Raw genomic sequence first — 19,111 nt, forward strand, 5'->3', positions numbered from 1 at the left:
TAGAGGACGATGGCCTGTCCCACAGGAGACCACCACCTGATCCAGGAGCTGCTAACTCTCTCTCTCTCTCTCTTGATAGCGTGACGCGGTGCTGAGCGAGCCGGCCATCCAGGTCCGACGGAAAGGGAAAGGGAAGCAGATCTGGGCTCTGGAGAAGATGGAGAACAGGCTGGTGGACATGAGGGAGCTCTACCAGGAGTGGAAGGAGTTTGACGAAGACAACCCTGTAAGTGAGGAGAGATGAGAACCTGCCAGACTCACAGATACAGTAGATGAAATAAATGACATAGAAGTGAACACTGTCCCCTGGCTTCAATCAGTGCCAGTTTGCAGCACGACTGATTAAATTCTATATTAAACTTTATATCAGGGATACAAAGTAGATGAAGAATATGCAGTGAAAGCAAGGTTGACACAAGTCCAGATGGATTTCTAGCTTGAGATCTTTATTGTCATATAAACCATGCAATGAAATTCTTACTTGCATTGCCTTCACATTGTAAAGCATTACAAAAAGATAAGTAAGAATAGGATATGAAATAAATCGAAGAGACTAAAAGACATTTAAACTAAAAGAAAATCAAACGAGAAGATTCATTCATCAGTTCAACACTGTCCCTTTCTCTTCTCCTCCTTCTCCTCCTTCTCTTCCCTTTCCCTGATCTCAGGTGATGCGGTCCTATTTCAAACGTGCTGATCCGTTCTTCGACGAGCAGGAGAATCACAGTCTGATCGGAGTGGCCAACGTTTTCCTGGCCTGCCTGTTCTACGACGTCAAGCTGCAGTACGCAGTGCCCATCATCAACCAGAAGGGAGAGGTAGGAGCCTGTGTGCAGTGGATAGGTACATCACTCCCTGCCACGTCTCTTCATGTGCTTTGATCCACTCGGCCTGCAGGAAACTGTGTCATTTTATTGACCAGTCTAGTAACTGTTTAAATGATAAATGAATCTGTGTAAAGCTGTACTAGTTAATATTTTATATTAAATGAATAAACTACTCTGGATAATTAGATGTGTTGCCCGCTGTGATGGACACACACAGAATTATGGCCCATCTTTGTCCCCTCCCCCAGCTCTTGCAGAGTGTTTTAGTGTCTTGGAGCTCATTGTTTTGGTTTATGACTCACAGTTTGATTGTTTTAGTTTAATCTATCTCAGTGCTCCAATCAGCCTCAGGCAGCTGTTTTCAGTGAGAATGTTGTAATAAACCGAGAGTGCACCAAAACTGCCCAGTCCCAAACAACACAAAGTTAGCATTAAGCATCTGGAGCACTGAGCATCGTAGCCACATATTTCCCTCGGGAATTCAGGAGCTCAAACAGAGTAAGAAGAGTGAATATTGGGCTTTTTTTTTAGTTGGACTGTGAGGCGACTCTGAATGGTGATGAAGTGTTGAAGTTTACAGGTTGTTTTTCCATCTCTCCTGAGGAACAGAAATGAGATTATACAGGTTTAAGTAGAGAAATCTGGAGAATAAAACAGAGCTAGAAATTAAGCATGAAGCATCTGTTAAAGGGATAGTTCAACATTTTGGCAAATTGGCCCATTGCCATAATCCCTATAGTCAAAGCAGTAGGTTTGTTACCTTTATTTGTCGGTGCAAGCTATTTTTAGAACAGCGGAGCAGAGCGGCGAGCCGCTCAGAGCTACGCAACAGAGGCTCATGGGATTTCTTGGTTTCCCTCATCAAATACACAATCCAACAACTCCAAAACGTTCTCGTGGACAAGTTGTGACCTGCACATTCACCACGCTATGAGATAATAACAGAACGTTACCAGTTGTTTTAGAGGTAAATGCAGAGACTGCTTGCCTAAAAACTGCCCCCGACAGGAACGCGCATCAGCTGTTTTGCATGAATTTCCCTCTAAAACAACTCTGTCTGGTAACGTTGTGTTATTATCTCATAGCGTGGTGAATGTGCAGGTCACAACTTGTCCACCAGAGCGTTGTGGAGTTGTTGGATTGTGTATTTGATGAGTTTGATGAGGGAAACCAAGAAATCCCATGAGCCTCCGTAGCGTAGCTCTGAGCAGCTCACAGCTCTGCTCGGCCGTTCTAAATATAGCTTGCACCGACAATTAAAGGTAACGAACCTACAGCTATGACTATAGGGATTATGGCAATGGGCCAATTTGCCAAAATGTAGAACTATTCCTTTAACGTAGGGTGAAATTTACAAACTGTGAAAAGGTATGACAAACGCATTAAGAGTCCTTAGTGTTGTTTCAAAATCTCTTTGTAAAAGAGCAAACAAATATTTACATATTGGAGGCTGTAATCAGCGAATGCTTGTCAGTCATATTATCTGCTTGATGTGTCTGAAAAGATTAGATTAGACGTTAGAATTATTTCTGTCTGATTGACTAATCAAATTAACCAATCATGTGAGTGCTAATCAGCAATTTGCGACATGGTCCAGAAATGTATTTTTGAATAGAAAAGTATTTTTTGATCACTTTACGAGGCTTAAATCACAACAGTGACATTTATCTTTATGGAGTTGTAGCCCGAGGGATATTGAATTTGGACACAAAAGCAAATCCCATAAAAGACAAAAGAAAGACATGCTGCCAAATAACTCCAACCCAATGTGTGTGTGTGTGTGTCAGGTGGCAGGCCGGCTGCACGTTGAGGTGTGGCGGGGCACGGAGAGCTCCGAGGGGGAGGGGCCAGGACAGTCTGATTCCCAGCTGGGCAGCACAGACGCAGATCCACAGGAGCGTAAACTACACTGTGTGGTGAGTACATGATGAGAACGTGAACACGTCTGATTATCAGTTGGTTTGAATCATACAATCCCTCTCACTGACACATAATTCTCTCTCTTACACTCAGTATAAGTGAGCGTAACTCCAGTTGAAGGTTTAGCCGCCGGGAAAATGGCTTCAGATTAATAATGGATCTGGCAGACCGTCAGACTCTCTGCAGCTCACTGTGCTGTGAAATGTGGCAGGTTTTAATTGACTCTGGGTCACTTTATATCATGGATACCCATCGCCTCTGTTTTTCTTATGATGAAATGAAATAAAAACATGTTGACCGAAGGCGCTTATAGAGATTATTACATGATATAGAGCCAAACAAAAGCTTTAGAGGCTCAAAACAATGGAAAAAATGCAGGTTTCCTCTTCTTCTTTTGTTCTTCTGGTGTATTATATCTGAGTGTGTTTCCTCTTCAGGTGAACATCCTCCAGGCCACCGGTCTTCCTCGCCACCTGTCCAACTTCGTCTTCTGCCAGTACCACTTCTGGGGGCTGGAGGAGCCCGTGTTCATCGCTCCAGAGGTGGCCCCGTCCAGCTCGTCGTCCACCTCCAGAGACCCGCAGTGCACCGTGGTGTTTGACAGCGCCAAGGTAAACAGCCCGCCTGCTCTTTGTGCAAACCATCAGTTTCCCCCCTCACTTGAACATGATTCTTTCTTAATCTGGCGTGAGAAACGTATTGTCTCATTTAAAGATTTGTACATAGCATATACTTTTGCCTCATTTGACCAGCTCAGAGTTAAATTTGATTTACCAAAATCAATTTTTTAAAGATTTCTATAGGTTCGGGATTGGATTCATAACCAAACACGATCTGTCCTGCAAGCCCTGAACAACAGCCCATGGATACTTTGTTTCCAACAGCTCCATCTAACAAAGGCATAATATCTGCTATAAACTCTCATCTTTACAGTTGGCATCTCTTGATGCATTGAGAGAAGCATGGCAAGCTGATCTGAATTTACAAATTACAGATACTGAATGGTCAGACATATTTTCTAGAATACACTCCTCATCAATTTGTGCCAGACATAGCCTACTTCAATTTAAAGTAGCACACAGGTTGCACTTGTCCAAAGCCAGGATCGCAAAGATGTACCCAGCAATGGATAATTTGTGTAGTAGATCCAAATTTTCTGGAGTATTATATTTCTTATATTTCTGCAATATTAGCCTATACATTCTCGTGTTGTCCGAGGTTCTCAGGTTACTGGTCATCTATTTTCGATGCCCTATCAAAGATACTTAACAGACCAATAAACCCAAATCCTCTTACGGCCATATTTGGTATTCAATGTGAGGACGATCATCTTCCTAGGGCACAATCTGATCGCATTGCTTTTGTCACCCTCTTAGCGAGGAGACTAATTTTACTGAACTGGAAACAGGCTGCACCGCCCTCCTACAAACACTGGGTTTGTTCTTACATTTCTGTATATATGCTGTTACATTTTCAATTGTGAAAAAAACCAATAAATAAAGTGAGAGAAAAAAACACTCCGCCTGGTAGGATGAAACGTCACATGTCAGGAAGAGATTATATTTATTTATTCATTTATTTTTCCATCTCTGCAGGAGCTGGCTGCGCCCGTGTCTGACGACTTTGTGGAGTTTTTGGGGGAGGGGGCCGTGGCCATAGAAGTGTACGGACACAAACAGGCCAACCACCGCAGAAACCTGGCTCTGTGGGACCTCGGAGTGATTCAGGCCAAGACCAGATCCCTCAGAGAGAGGTCGAGTATCACACACACACACACACACTCATCAAAATTCATCCAGGAGCAGCTCGTACACACACACACACACACACACACTATCTGGAGAAACATTCAAGTCCACTCTCTGTACCTCAAGGAGAAATGAGACAGATTCCCAGCACACAGTGCAAATACAGCCTGGGTGTTTGTGTATGAGGCTGTGATGATGACAGAATATTTAAAGACTGGATGTTTATAGACTCAAAGAAAAGCACAGCTCTAGTCAGATTGTCCTTTTTGTTGTCGCCCTGAGCTTCTTACAGTAATGAGGCCTGATTATCATAAATGTTTATCCTGTGTAGAGACCGGAGATGTTAAACCAATATCTGCTAAGTCACATCCTTTCACTTACTGTGTAAAATACAAATACACTGTTTGTTTTGTACAAGCAGCAGTGACAGTGACTGGAAGTGGTTTTTCTCCACGAGAACTAGAAATAGAGTCAAAAATAAACCTCAGTTTCTGTTCATCTTTTCTCATTGTAAAGTTTCTTCTTACTCTTTAAAGGGATAGTTCAAAATTTTTTAGCAAATGTGTCTATTGCCATAATCCCTATAGTCATAAGAGTAGGTTCATTACCTTTAATTATTCATGTTTTGAGATCAGCGGGGCAGAGACACAAGCTGCTTAGTGAACACAATGGAGGTGAACGGTGCAGGTCCCCTGTTCTTCATCAAACTCATCAAATACACAATCCAACTCCAAAACGCTCTGGTGGACAAGTTGTGACCTGCACATTCACCACGCTATGAGATAATCATGTATAATCATGTAACATTTATTTATTTTATTTATTTATTTGATTAGGACATTGCATATTAATCAACATGTCAGCCAGAGCATCAATGTAAATATGCCGGAGTTAGCATAGTTGCTAATTCACATCCGTTGTCCTAAGGCAAGTCATAACATACAAACAATATGCCAGTATACAAATAGATAAAACACAGTTTTACACAAAAAATAGGTCCCAATTCACATTAAGAGTCCATATAGAAAATAGAAAGACAAAAAGTTACATATGAGAGAGCAGGTCTGGCTTGCTACTAACCACCATTATGACACATGAAGCAATTACTCAGAACTACTTGCGCTTTTTAAATCACTCCGCCCAGCAGCCATTTCTGGAATGTAGTTCCGGCTGCATTTGCCTCACAAACAACTGTGTCTCATGATGTTATGTTATTTTCTCATAGCGTGGACAATGTGCAGGTCACAGCTTCTCCACGAGAGCGGTTTGGAGTTGTTGGATTGTGTATTTGATGAGTTTGATGAGGGACAGGGGACCTGTACATCGTTCACCTCCATTGTGTTCACTGAACAGCTCACGTCTCTGCCCCGCAGATCGCAAAGCAACATGCACTGATAATTAAAGGTGATGAACCTACGACTATGACTATAGGGATTATGGCAATAGGCACATTTGCCAAAATGTTGAACTATCCCTTTAAAACAGTAAAAAATTTTGGTCACTTTCTGCCTCTGTGAGACAGTGTCTGTCTGTAGAGATCACAGGAAATGAGAAACAGAGAGACAAAACAAATGACATCAGTGTGACCAAATTAGAAGTGAATACCGTGACATGTCTCACTACCTAAATCCAAGTCTGTTCCCCGGCTCCTCCTGCAGGTGGAGCGAGGTGACCCGTCGGCTGGAGGTGTGGGTGCAGCTGATGGAGCTGAACGAGGCCGGGGAGTTCACAGCAGTAGAGGTGCTTCCCGCTAAAGACATCCGCACCGGAGGAATCTTCCAGCTCAGACAGGTATCCCAGACCTCTGGATCGGAGGAGGTCACTTTCTGCTGCTACAGTGTCTTTGTCTCCATGAATGTGGAGGATGATCATCACCAGCTGGGAGTAACTGTGATGTATCTCCGTACCTCCAGGGTCAGTCCCGGAGGATGCAGGTGGAGGTGCGTATGGTGCCTGACTCGGGCACCATGCCCCTCATCGCCGCCTCCGTCCTCTCCGTGTCCATCGGAGACGTCCAGGTCCGACAGACACGCCTCTCCAGAGGCAGCGAGTCACAATGGGTGAGGAGGGAACAACTATTATTAGTATATTAGATAGAAATCAGTCAGATGAGACAGATTTTTCTTTTGTTTTCATGTCTGCCTTTGTGTACACGTCCTGTCACCTGTTGTTTTTTATCAAAGCTCTGTTGTTTTGACAGTTTCTCTCTCTCTGTTTAAATTCCAGGGTGGGGATGAAGAAATGGACAGCTACCAGGTCAGTAACAAGCACACTGTCATTAATAAATCTTTGAAGTGTTCATCAAAACCAAAAATTCTGGTTCTGTCCAACCCATGTGAAGGTTTATCTTTCCCTCTGTGTGTGTGTGTGTGTGTGTGTGTGTAGGAGGTGGACCTGGAGAGGATGAGGGAACAGTGGCTGGTGACTCTCACTCAGAGACAGGAGTATTTGGACCAGCAGCTCCAGAAGATTGTTTCCAAACCAGGTAAAACTGTACAACACACTCAACCAGGGGAAAAAAAACACACTTGTGAACACAACTGTCAGATAGAAATAAAAAAAAAAGATAACACACATTTACACTAATCTGAATCAGAGTCAGCATCCGGTATCCTGAAAGTTAACCTTTTGAAATGTATTTTATTAAAACACATTTTCCGAGACCTGGATGGAAGCATGTGAGACACAACCACTGCAAACTGAGGATCGTTGAGAGAGTTAGGCTGGAAGAATGTAGCGAGGTTTTTTTTTATCACTGCTAAAATAACAGCACTGCACAGAGCCAAGGCTTCTGTTGGAGACAATGTGGAACCTCAATGGCTTTTGAGCTTGGCCACAAACCCAATCATACTGGAGGCCAAGATAAACAAAATAATGGGAGTGGAGTAAGATTACTCTTTTGTTACTTAATATCTTGGTAAAATTCCTGAAACATTCCTACACAAGGATAAATACTTATTGAAGATACTTCTGGCAAGCTGTAGGAAAGTTATAATTACCGGTATATAATAAAAAAATGTCTACAGTCCAATGCCTGCAATTGGACCAGTGGTGTGGGATCATGAAGGAACTCTATTGTATGGAGAGACTCACTGCTGTAAGACTTGAGCTGGAGAAATGTACTGAACGTTGGGAAAAATAGATTATGTATGTATATTATACCATGATGTATGGGAAAAATGTATATATAACCTCAAGTTCTTTCTTTTTTTTTATTTCAAATAAATAAATTTAAAAAGTTTTTAAAAAAAGAACCCATTTTCCATTCTAATAAAGTACTTGTGCTTTTAGTGACACACAGCTCATAAAGCTGAGCTGAGCTTAGTCAGTGATTATTTACAGTTCAGCACTGACTCTCAGCAGGTTGAGAGGTTCCATCATCATTATCATCCCGACGTGATTGGAATAATTATCACCCAGCCCTACTGAAGAATATAAAGCATTCAGTCGTTTTTACTTCTATATGTAAATCCTGCTTCAGTTATTTGAAGGTCAGAGGAGTTCACGTTGTTTTCGTTTTATATTTTTTGGGTGTTCATTCTCGTCTTGTTTGTGCTTGTGCGTCCTCACCTTCTCCGTAGACAAGTCCGAGGACGACGTGGAGCGGGAGTCGCAGCTGCTCGAGTGTCGCCTGACGCTCACAGAAGAACGGAACGCTGTCCTGGTGCCGTCGGCTGGCAGCGGCATCCCGGGAGCACCAGCAGAACGGTGTGTGTGTGTGTGTGTGTGTGTGTGTGTGTGTGTGTGTGATTGTTATGATTATTACATTTAATAACTTCTATTCTCCAGGTGGTAAAAGTACAGCTTCTAACTCAACAATTCAACTTTTTTCTCCCCGCAGCGTTTTGTGTTAACTGGTCATGTCAGTCTCCACTGTGCAGCTACATTAGCAGCACATTTCTGCCTCCTCCTGCTGAGCCTCGGTCTCCGCTCTCTTATATAACTGCTCAAATTACAGCTAAATGCTTGACAGCCCATTATTAGCTGAAAGTCGAGTTTAGACAAAACCATGACAACATTTTACTCTCTAACATTTTATCTAATGTCCCCACAGTCCTCTAATCAGCCCAGCCACTTAGCTGGATATTAAATACTTGCCGTGGCCGGAGGACAGGCGTTGTGTGACTGTGCCACTCAGGATAAGCCCAGCGAGCTGTCAGCCTCTCTGTATCATGGGCCGGGGTGTTTAGTCGGTGTAATGACGCTGCTGTTTCTCCACAGGGTTCCTGTCCCTGGAATGGAAACACACATTCCCGTCCTGTTTCTGGATCTTAGTGGTATGTTGTTCACACCATCTTTTATATCAAAGTTTCCTTTTTTTTTAACCAGTGAAGCCACTCACCTCCTCTGTCTGTCTTCTTTTCCTCCAGCTGATGATTTCCAGTCCAGTCTGTCGGCCACGCTGGCCGGGGGGCTGGACGCGCTGCTCAGCGGGGAGGATGACGATGAATTCTTTGACTTGCATATTGTTAAACACTTTGATCCAGAGGTACGGAGATTGTGTATCTGTTAAAGGGAAAGTTCAGCATTTTGGCAAATTCGCCCATTGCCATAATCCCTACTGTATAGTTTTAGGGGTTGGTTCATTCCCTTTAATTATCGGTGCATGTTGTTTTGACATCAGAGACACGAGCTGCTCAGCTAACACAATGGTAGTGAACAGTACCCGTCCCCCTGTCCCTCAAAACTCATCAAATACACAATCCAACAACTCCAAAATGCTCTCATGGAGAAGTTAGGACCTGCACATTCACCACGCTATGAAATAATAACGTATAATTATGTAACATTACGACATACGAACTACTTGCGCTTTAGAAATCCCTCCGCCCAGCAGCCGTGTCTGGAATGTAGTTCCGGCTACGTTTTTGCCTCGAAAACAACTCTGTCTCATAATGTTACATGATTATTTAATAGCGTGGTGAATGTCCAGGTCACAACTTGTCCACAAGTGTGTTTTGTAGTTGTTGGATTGTGTATTTGATGAGTTTGATGAGGGACAGGGGACTGGTACCGTTCGCCTCCATGTTCGCTGAGCAGCTAGCGTCTCTGCTCCGCAGATCTCAAAACAAGATGCACCGATAATGAAAGGTAATGAACCTACTGCTATGACTATAGGGATTATGGCAATAGGTGAATTCACCAAAATGTTGATCTATGCCTTTAATCTTGCACATGCACATTGAAGTGTGGAGGCAGATATTTCATGTACAAAGATAAACGATGGGGTGAATTCTTAAGCCGTTGGTGTCCGCGTCCCAGGTGAAGGTGGAGGCGTCCTGGGACTCGACGGTCCACGAGTGTCCCCAGCTGAGTCGGGTGACGTCAGCCGACCAGAGGGTCTACCTGACAGTCCGCGTCGTGGTCCAGCTGAGCCACCCGGCCCGCATGCAGCTGGTCCTCAGGAAGCGCATCTGCGTCAACGTCACTGGGAGACAGGTGGGTAACCCCCCGTGGCATGATGGGATACGAGTGAGCTGACACGTGATGACATGTTTTCCTTCTCCGGCTTTCGTAAGCGTTAGTGAAAAGCTGCTGTGGCTTTGTGTCGGCAGGGTTTCGCTCAGAGCCTGCTGAAGAGGATGTCTCAGCGCAGCACCATCCCCGGCTCTGGGGTCACGTTCGAAATCGTCTCCAACATCCCAGGGGTGAGAACCAGACCATATCGTCCACATTAGAAAAAGATCTTATTGGATAAAATGAATGAATAAGAATAGCAAAATTTCTGAGCAACTGCACATTTCATCCTAAAAACATAAAAACCTGAAGAAAAGCAGAAAACAGACAATGATGTATTGAGATGTTCATTAGGACCAACATGCACAGTGGCTTTAAAATAACCTTCCAATAATTTTACAATGCACTGCAATATGTTCGTTTTTAATTGGCACCATGAATTTAAAGGTCCTGTATTTTATAAAGGTAGATGTCATTTGTCTTCTGATGATAAATCAGCTCTAGGTTCTATATTTAAAAAAAAAATTTTTTCAGACATACTGTATATTTATTAAACTTTATTAAATTAGCAAAGCAACAGTGCACAAAAATACAGGCAATTAAACCTCACAGAGGATTATAAAATAAAATAAGTGCATTTGAAACGATAAATAAAAATGGGCAAGTTGAAGTTTGATAGCATATCAAACTATATAGCTCTATATGCTTTTTTCAGGCCAGATCTATAAGCCCTGACCTCATCCTATGATCCCATGGGGTAGAATAAAAATAGTTTATCATTCAGTGCTGTATAGAAAGTTTCAAATGGAATGATACTGGTCACAGTTTGTTTCCACTGATTGAGAGTGGGAGCTTTATCAGTGATCCATAAGGTCAGGATGCATTTCTGGGCCCAGTGCACTAGGTTCTATATTAATACCATGAAAGTATCAAAGCCTCAGTCCACAGAGAAAAGTCAAAAGCCTGAAAACCAGGAATCAGGACTTGTGTAACATTGTGATCCGCTCCACTGAGATGGTTTTTTGGTTTATTAAAACTCAAATAGATCTTCTTATAAATCAACACAGGTAAACACAGGAAATGAGTAAAATAGAGGATGAGGATTTTTTAGGTTTTTTGTAGAAATGTATCTCATTCTCAAACTGATATTTTTGTGCCGCTCAGATTTTCTGTCTTTATGACACAGAAGTGCTGGGTAATTAACTCTGATGTGCCACATCCTCAGGTCTTTGTTTTCTAAATAAGCGACTGGAGCTTTATCCTCTGCGCTCAGATGTCTGCTGCTTAGAGGCTGGATCTCAGTATTATTTTATTCAGCTGTAATTACATTTCCACTGCAGTGGTTTCACGAGAGTGGTTTATAATAAAATCTTTACTGTTCCTTAGCATTGTCTGAGGGATGCCTAATATTTAGGAACGGGGAGGGATAATGTAAAAGTCATCAGCATGAACGGAGCCAGTGAGTGAGTGGAGACTTGGCACGGGGCAGATTAGTGCGCTGGCCCCTTACACAGTCTGTGTCCCCGTTCTCTCAGGACATCCACGGTCCAGAGGACAGGGAGATGTTGGCCCGGCTGGCAGCCAGCGCCGAGGACGACCAATCAGCCGACAGCGAAGCAGCCATCGAGAAATACCTCCGCAGCGTCCTGGCCGTGGAGAACATCCTCACACTGGACCGTCTCAGACAGGTCAGGAAACACACTTAAAGGGATACTTCATCCAAAATCGATAATTCATCAATTTTCTACTCACCATCATGCCAAGGAAGGGTTTGGAGAACTTTAGGAGTCATCAAAACGCTTTTGGAATTCCAGGGGGGGTCCAGCTGGCAACGGTTTTTCATATAATGGCAGCGGATAGAGCTGACTTTTGAATGGCCGCGACATGAAAAAGTTGTTCGGAAAAAATTCATTTGATCTCTGTTTTTTTGGATGGATTACATCATTGGATGTATGGTGTAAACACGGAAGAACCATTGCAGCAAAGCTCACGCATCTCGCACAGCAACTGGGAGCTACTACTTCAAGCTCTATCCGTTGCCATTATATGAAAACTCGTTGCCAGCCGGACCCTCCCTGGAACTCCAAAAGCGTTTTGATAACTCTGAAAGTTCTCCAAACCCTTCCTTGACATGACGGTGAGTAGAAAATTGGTGAATTATCGATTTTGGGTGAAGTATCCCTTTAATCTATGCTCCCTTGATTAATAATACAAGCACATTAGATTTTCTCTAACATGTGCAGTTTGGAAAAGATTGTCCAGACTCGGAGCTCTGACATTTTATTTCCATCCTGCCAAAAAGGAGACACATAAAATAAAAGCATCCAAATAAAAAAAATGTGACAAGTCTGTGTGTGTGTGTGTGTGTTTGTGTGTGTAGGAGGTGGCTGTGAGGGAACAGCTGGCAGTCAAAGGGAAACCTCCCAGACGCTGCTTGAGCTCGCCAAGCGTCAACCGGGTGAGTTTGATTTGTACTCTAACGATCAGGATGGAGGGATCATCTGTTCACAGGTGGCAACACCGACGTGATATGGATACACTTGGCAATTTGTCTGGACAGAAAGATTTCCTAACTGAGCCCAGCTGCTGCTTCTGGTTTCTAAGACACAACAGGATAAATGTTGAGAGCCTGAACAGTGTTCTGTCAGACCTGTCCTCTGTCCTCTGTCCTCATGGAGCTGCTTCGTCTTTTAAGAACTCTGACTCCTACAGATGCTGGAGATGCTGCACACGACACATGCTGAAGTCTGTTTACTCACAAATAGGTTTTCCAGTGTTGTTGTTGTCCTGCAGAGCTAGGGTCAGGGCTAAGGTGAGGTGTGTTTGTGCGTCACAGAGATAACTGCTGTGGAGAGGAGAGGGTTAGGTTGGCTGGAGGTTAAGCACTTGAGAAAACGTCTGGCAGGAGGAAGAGGAAACACAAACGGTCTGGTTTCTCTGCTGCTAACCACAACAACAGTAACTCACAGCTGGTTGTGTGTGTGCTCAGGGGCTCAGGTGGTGTGTGTCCTACCGTTAACCTGTCTCACTAACACCATGTTTTTTTAACCTCTAACCAGCTTTCAACCAGCAGCCTGGATCTCTACTCTTCTACTCATCACCTCAGTGACTTCAATGTGAGTCATGTCTACTAATCCTCTCATTAATATCTGGTTATCTATCGCTTCTTCTTGCTGTAGGAGTCTGTGGCTTTTTGTTTCTGTTTATGCCATAAATATTTGTTTGCAAGATTGCACCCATTAATCCAGACTTAATATAAGAATGAGTACATGACTTGATTTATGTATTAAAGGGACAATGAGGAGTTTTGGAAAAGCGAAGTGTTTTCACACTACATTTATGAGCCTCCGCGCGCACCGTACATTTCTTTGACTGGCGCAAGACAGACTCATGTTTTCATTCATCAATAATTAAAGTCAGAGGTTGGAAGACGATCACATACCGTCGTAGTTCCGACCATAAACAGCGATTCTGCTGCGTTATTCTCATGACTCGCCACGAAACCGAAAGTAAAGAAACGCTGGTCGGCTCGACCAGCATTTCCGCCACCACTAATAATAACAAAATAACGATAGAGACAAAACGATATATTTATCAAAAATGGGCCCATTAACAAGTGTGGGTAACGTAGATTCATCCACATTAACATGAGACTTTTTTTTATAACCAAATAGAAACTCCTCGTTGTCCCTTTATATCAGTATTTTCTGGCAAGAAAATGATTTAAGGGTTGATAATCACAGTACATACCGTATATAAACAGTAAGTAAAGACTGATGCAATTCAAAAGTAGATACTTACACTAGATCGGTGGTTCTCAAAGTGGGGTCTGGGGACCTTCAAGGGTCCTTGAGAGGGTTCAAGTGGGTCCCCAAATTTTTCTTGAATTTTTTACAATTTTGAACTGATTTTCTTTCTAGAAATATTACATTTTCTCCAGAAATTTCTCTAAAATGTTTCCATAAATTCACGCCATTGGCCACAATTTGAACGTACGTTGACTAAAAAAGTAGTGTTATTCAGTCTCAGAACAATTATTTTTGTATTGGTGTTTGTTTCAAAATTTAGTTCTTTGGGGGGTCTGTGGTCTAATTTGTGTCAGTTTAGGGGTCCTTGATGTGGAAAAAATTCAGAACCACTGTACTAGATAATGGGCTATTGTTTTTTTATTGTCTGAATAGGCTGCAGGTGGATGGTAGATGAGGTTTCTAAAATATTTAAAAAGGTTTTAAGTGAGCCAATCAGAAGAGAGGAGGCTCTGAGCTTCTGCTTGGCTGCCTGTTCTCTGAATGATCGAATGAAAATATAGCAGATTAGTGGAGAAACTGAATCCTATCAGGTTGGTTGGTGGGCCCAGGTGGGCGGGGCTTGCGGTTTGGCTGAGGGCGGTGACTGTTTTGTTGTGACATCACAAAGTTACAGAAGTCCTGATGGCTGGTTTTAACTAGTCTCTGTATATAAAACAGCCTGTGAGCATTTCTTTGTGCACTTAGGTGTCAATAGTCTCACAGTATTAATATAGAACCTAGAGCTGCTTTATAATAAAATAAACAACATGGATATCTACCTATATACAATATGGGACTTTAAGTACTGCATCAATGGTGGGAGCAGTAATTTGTGTTTGTGTGTTTAATAGCAAAAAATTTGATAAATGCCTGTCAGTGTCCGCCAGTGTTGCTGCACCTCTTCCTTGGACCAGTAGAGGCTGCTAAAGGTCACAGTTTACTGAAATTGTCCTTTCAACTACATGCGTGTCATCCTGTGTGTGTGTTTCCCTCCTGTGTGTGTGCGTGCAGGGCTGGGAGAGCCACCAGGACCTTTCTATGGCGCCCCCTCCATCCAGACGCACACTGCCCAGTTCCATATCCCAGAACATGAACCCAGAAACAGGTAGGACTGATAAAAGCTTTATCTTCTAATGGAGTCTTTCTCTGGCTTTGAACCATCTTTCCCCCCTTTTTTTTTGCTGCCTTTGATGTCATTAGCTCTATTTTTGATGCTTTAGCCTGGAGCCAACTATATCTGTCCTTTTGCTCTGGATCTTAATTTGGCACTTGTTTTCCTCTCTGCTAACACATTTCTCAATCTCTCCCCTTTCCTGCCTCCATCTTTCTCTTCATCCCTTCTTCCCTCTGCTCTGGTCCCCCCCCTCCTCCCCCACTTCTGCTGCTGTAACCTCCTCCTCTGCTTCTTCTCCTCCCCTTTACTCCTCACTATCAGTACATTCAGGCTTTGCTGCGTCTTATCTCCCTCCAGTGAAGGCTGTACCAAAGCTGCTGAAGTCGCTGCTTCCTGGTGGGAAGGAAGACGCCAGAGAGCAGACAGCTGTCCATCAGCAGGTACACTCACTCATCTTATCAGGGATTTTTAAGTTTATATGCATCACTGCAAGCCTCAATCTAAATATCCCAAGTCAAGTCCCATTTCTTCGGTTGCTATGGGAACAGAGCGCACGTACATGTGAACACATAATAAACAGATAAAGTGTGTAAATGCCTCAGTGCCCAAGATAAGTGGTTTTTCAGAAGTTTGCACAAATGGAGACGATAAACTGGATGAGAGACGAGGAGGACACACGGCTGCTTTTGTGTGGATGCAGGACTCGGCGTTAAACAGAGGCTGCTGGATGAGGTGCCATTTCTGCCAATCAGTTCATACTCAATTACCAACAGTTAGACATCTACTGAACCATTATGCAGCAATTACAGTTTGGAGTTTTCTTGTTCAAATCTCTACGAGCTTTGCGTGCATGGTTTCCTCGGAGCCGTTCATCCATGACCTCCAGCTGTGGAGGTGTGTGTGTGTGTGTGTGTGTGTGCGACATGCGGTCTGGTCTCTCCAGATGTTCTGTGGGCTTTGGTTGATTATCTGAAGGAAGGTCAGGGACTTTCTGAAAACCGAACCCTCAACTGTCTCAGGTCCTGTGTACCCTGGTGTAGGGTTTTCTTTATTTGATTCGATTCTCTAACGATTTTTGGGTTCCGATTCAATTTAAATTGCGATTCTGATTAAACAAGTATTGCGATTCGATTTTACCAAGTATTGCAATTTTATATTTCAATTATTGTGATTTTCTGTCCTTAAACAAGAGCAGGTTGAACCAAACACTTGACAATACATTATAAGTCATATTTACAAAAAACAATACACACATCACATCAGTTTGTCTGTTGTGTTCGTTTGTTCACATAGATATCTGTGAACAAACGAACACAACAGGCCGGTTTGACTTTGTCGAGTGTAATGGCACAGAATACATGATCGTACAATAAAGATTGGTTGTCCCAAAATAAAAAAAAATACAATTAAAAAATTAAAATTAAGAAAAAAAAATCGAAAAAAAATCGATTCTCATATGAGAAGAAAAAAATCGCGATTAATATAAAAATCGTTTTTTTGGCCCAGCCCTAGTATTTGGCTGCATTAATACTTCATCAGTCACTTTACCATACTGGCCTGATTGATAGGGAGGTGTTGAGGTCATCAGGTTCTCCCGTCCCTGCAGAGCTGCTTTTGAAGCTCTGTGACTGACCATTTGGTTCTTGTCCAACTCCCTGACCGAGACCTTTCTTGCCCGTGTCACTCTGAGCGCTGGCTCCAAGCTTCTTCCATCTAACACTTCCTGAGGTCACTGGGCGTCGGGGAACACTAAAACATTTAGAGAGGATTTAACAGCCTTGTCCCGATCAATGCCTCACCACAGTTTTATTTTTTGTCCATTTGGACCTCACATGTTCAGGTGTTTGGATCTTAAATGAAGTTCTCCATCTCCAGAGTAATTAAACCAAACAGGAAATTGCAGAACACAATGGATCTGATTACCTTTGTCATTTCTCGTACGGTGTACAAAGAGATGAAATGGTGTGCACCTAGATTAAAAGCAGTGCAAAAATCAGAACATTCAAATAGAATAAATACATATATTATATATTATTAAAAAAGATGATAAATAAATAATATTAGTAATTTAAAAAAGCAGCAGCAGCTAAGAGGTAAAGTGATTAAAGTGCAGCCCAAACAGTTGAACAGTTGACTTACATAATAGTCTTTTTTAAAAATCCATCTCTGGCATCCAGAGCTTATCTACTTTGACCATCCATTCCACACACTTGAGCTCAATGTTGCAGTGAGTAAATAAACAAATGAAATATTCCTGCAGTGTCTCATCTAATCTACAAATAGAACTGTCCATCAGCAAAAAAAAAAGCTGCTGGAAACTCCCTCCTCTTATTTCACTCAAGAGACACTGCTCTTTGTGTTGGGAATACAATAACTTGTTACTCTGAGACGGGAGCGCACATCTGCTGAATCAAAAGCAGGTCGGTGTAGTGTTCGGGTTGAGAGTGATATTATCAGCAGCTACAGTACAAATGGTAGTGGGTGCCCTGTGTGGTGATGGACGTGCTGTATGATGTTTGTGATCAGAGGCGGTGCTCTGCCGAGTCAGGACTCCCGGTGTGTAGAGGAGGGTTAATTAGGAGCAGGTGAACCTCGTCGTCCTGATCTATCGCCCCCGCTCCTCCACCGCTGCCTCCACCGCTGCCTCCTCCCCATCCACTGATCTCCAATCATGCGCCGTGGAGATTCGGCAGTCTGCAGCTTTTTTCCGCTGCAGCCGAACGCCACAGCGTCTGATTTGACTGATTAGCACCTTGAGCTGTGTGGGGAAGCTAATTAGGGAAATCATGTGCCGTGGTGTTTGGGTGGAATGGAAACCCGTCAGGCCTTGTTGGTGCATTGTTTGAGGTCATTGCCCTAATTAGTGCTCTTTCCACTGCGCCCGCCACAGATGTTTACAAAGGTCATTACACAAACAAAATCCTGGAGTGTTGCGTTATGTTATGGTGCAGGGGTGAAAGATTGAAAACCGGATGAAAAACCAATCGGCACAGTGGCCAGATTTACAGTATCTCATGAATCCAATTTAACAAGTTGTTAACATGTCTGGTGACATGAATGAACTGTGGCTTAAATGTGCTGGACTGTAGTGAGGCTGGATACCACTGCATTAACGCAGCCAGACTGTATAAAAAGGCAATGGATGATGGGAGCGTTGCAGTAAACTGTTATAAATCTTGTCTCCAGCAGTCAAAAAGGCCTTTTATTTTTCTTTTGGAAGGCTCCTGTGTGGGTGACATGACCTGGGAGTTTATAAGCTGCAGCCATGATAAGAGCTGCTCCAATCCTCTACGTGATAAGGAAAGGAGCTTCAATATATCCTATCTTATCTCCTTTAGTATAGGATACACTGGACCTTCCCATACCAAGGAAATCTCTATTTATACTAGGTTACAAAAAATCAATTTGCTCTACTTAAATATACAAAACAAATGTCAAAACTCTCAAGACGTATAGAATATAATCCTGCCACTTACTGCTCCTTACTTACATACATATTTGATGCCTCGACTCTCTAATCGCTAATTAGTGATTAAAGTTAGTTGAAGAAAAGAAAATCCTAGGATAATCTGCTGCATGGTCGTCTCTTCATGACTTCTTATGAATTCTCCGTCATGTCTTTCCCTGACCTGATGATGATGTTTTCCACTGAGATCAAGAAAAAGTAGGAAAGGCAATCATTGTGACATTCTGACCACAGCCTTGGAGTCAAGACTTCAGTCACAAAAGTGAACCTGAGACACCACCTTGATCTGACTTGAGACCTGAAGGTAAAAACTTAAAAGGTCCTGTCTTATATAAAGGTAGATTTCAGTGTCTTTTGATATATTAATGATGTGAAAGTCTCAAAGCCTCAGTTCTCAGAGTAATGCTCACAGCCTGTTCAGAAACTGAGCCTTAAAACCAGCTGTCAGGACTTCTGTACCTTTGTGATGTCACAACAAAACAGTCACCAAGCCCCGCCCACCAGGACCAACACACACCCAACCGTGCACGATTTGGTTTCTCTGGGTGGATGGTTTTTGGTTCCTAAAACCACAAATACATCTTCTAATAAATCAACACTTGAAATACACCAAAATAAAGGAGTAAAACATTGGACCTTTAAGTGTTAAAGAGATAGTTCAACATTTTGGCAAATTGGCCCATTGCCATAATCCCTATAGTCATAGCAGTAGGTTCGTTAACTTTATTTGTCGGTGCAAGCTATTTTTAGAACGGCGGAGCGGCAGGCTGCTCAGAGCTACACTACGGAGG

At 42.8% G+C, this 19,111-nt stretch overlaps 1 protein-coding gene across 5 annotated transcripts in view; it reads left to right on the plus strand.

Moving 5' to 3' along the window:
* The window catches only part of LOC311007811 (kinesin-like protein KIF13B), a 49,865-nt gene that overhangs the window by 24,467 nt on the left and 6,287 nt on the right, over positions 1-19,111 (plus strand). For 2 of the 5 annotated variants that reach the window (XM_084001143.1, XM_084001142.1), the window contains 19 exons: positions 80-226; positions 669-818; positions 2,615-2,743; positions 3,185-3,358; positions 4,343-4,500; positions 6,154-6,286; positions 6,409-6,555; positions 6,722-6,751; positions 6,881-6,980; positions 8,077-8,203; positions 8,717-8,772; positions 8,866-8,984; positions 9,758-9,934; positions 10,051-10,143; positions 11,488-11,640; positions 12,333-12,410; positions 13,012-13,068; positions 14,752-14,845; positions 15,176-15,294. In XM_084001143.1, coding sequence (XP_083857269.1) covers positions 80-226; positions 669-818; positions 2,615-2,743; positions 3,185-3,358; positions 4,343-4,500; positions 6,154-6,286; positions 6,409-6,555; positions 6,722-6,751; positions 6,881-6,980; positions 8,077-8,203; positions 8,717-8,772; positions 8,866-8,984; positions 9,758-9,934; positions 10,051-10,143; positions 11,488-11,640; positions 12,333-12,410; positions 13,012-13,068; positions 14,752-14,845; positions 15,176-15,294 — 2,241 coding nt within the window. The remainder of the gene's footprint in view (positions 1-79; positions 227-668; positions 819-2,614; positions 2,744-3,184; positions 3,359-4,342; positions 4,501-6,153; positions 6,287-6,408; positions 6,556-6,721; positions 6,752-6,880; positions 6,981-8,076; positions 8,204-8,716; positions 8,773-8,865; positions 8,985-9,757; positions 9,935-10,050; positions 10,144-11,487; positions 11,641-12,332; positions 12,411-13,011; positions 13,069-14,751; positions 14,846-15,175; positions 15,295-19,111) is intronic. The other 3 variants (XM_084001144.1, XM_084001145.1, XM_084001146.1) reach the window with 3 other exon arrangements.

This window comes from Trachurus trachurus, assembly GCF_905171665.1.
Source record: "Trachurus trachurus genome assembly, chromosome: 24".
Classification (NCBI taxonomy): Eukaryota; Metazoa; Chordata; class Actinopteri; order Carangiformes; family Carangidae; genus Trachurus; species Trachurus trachurus.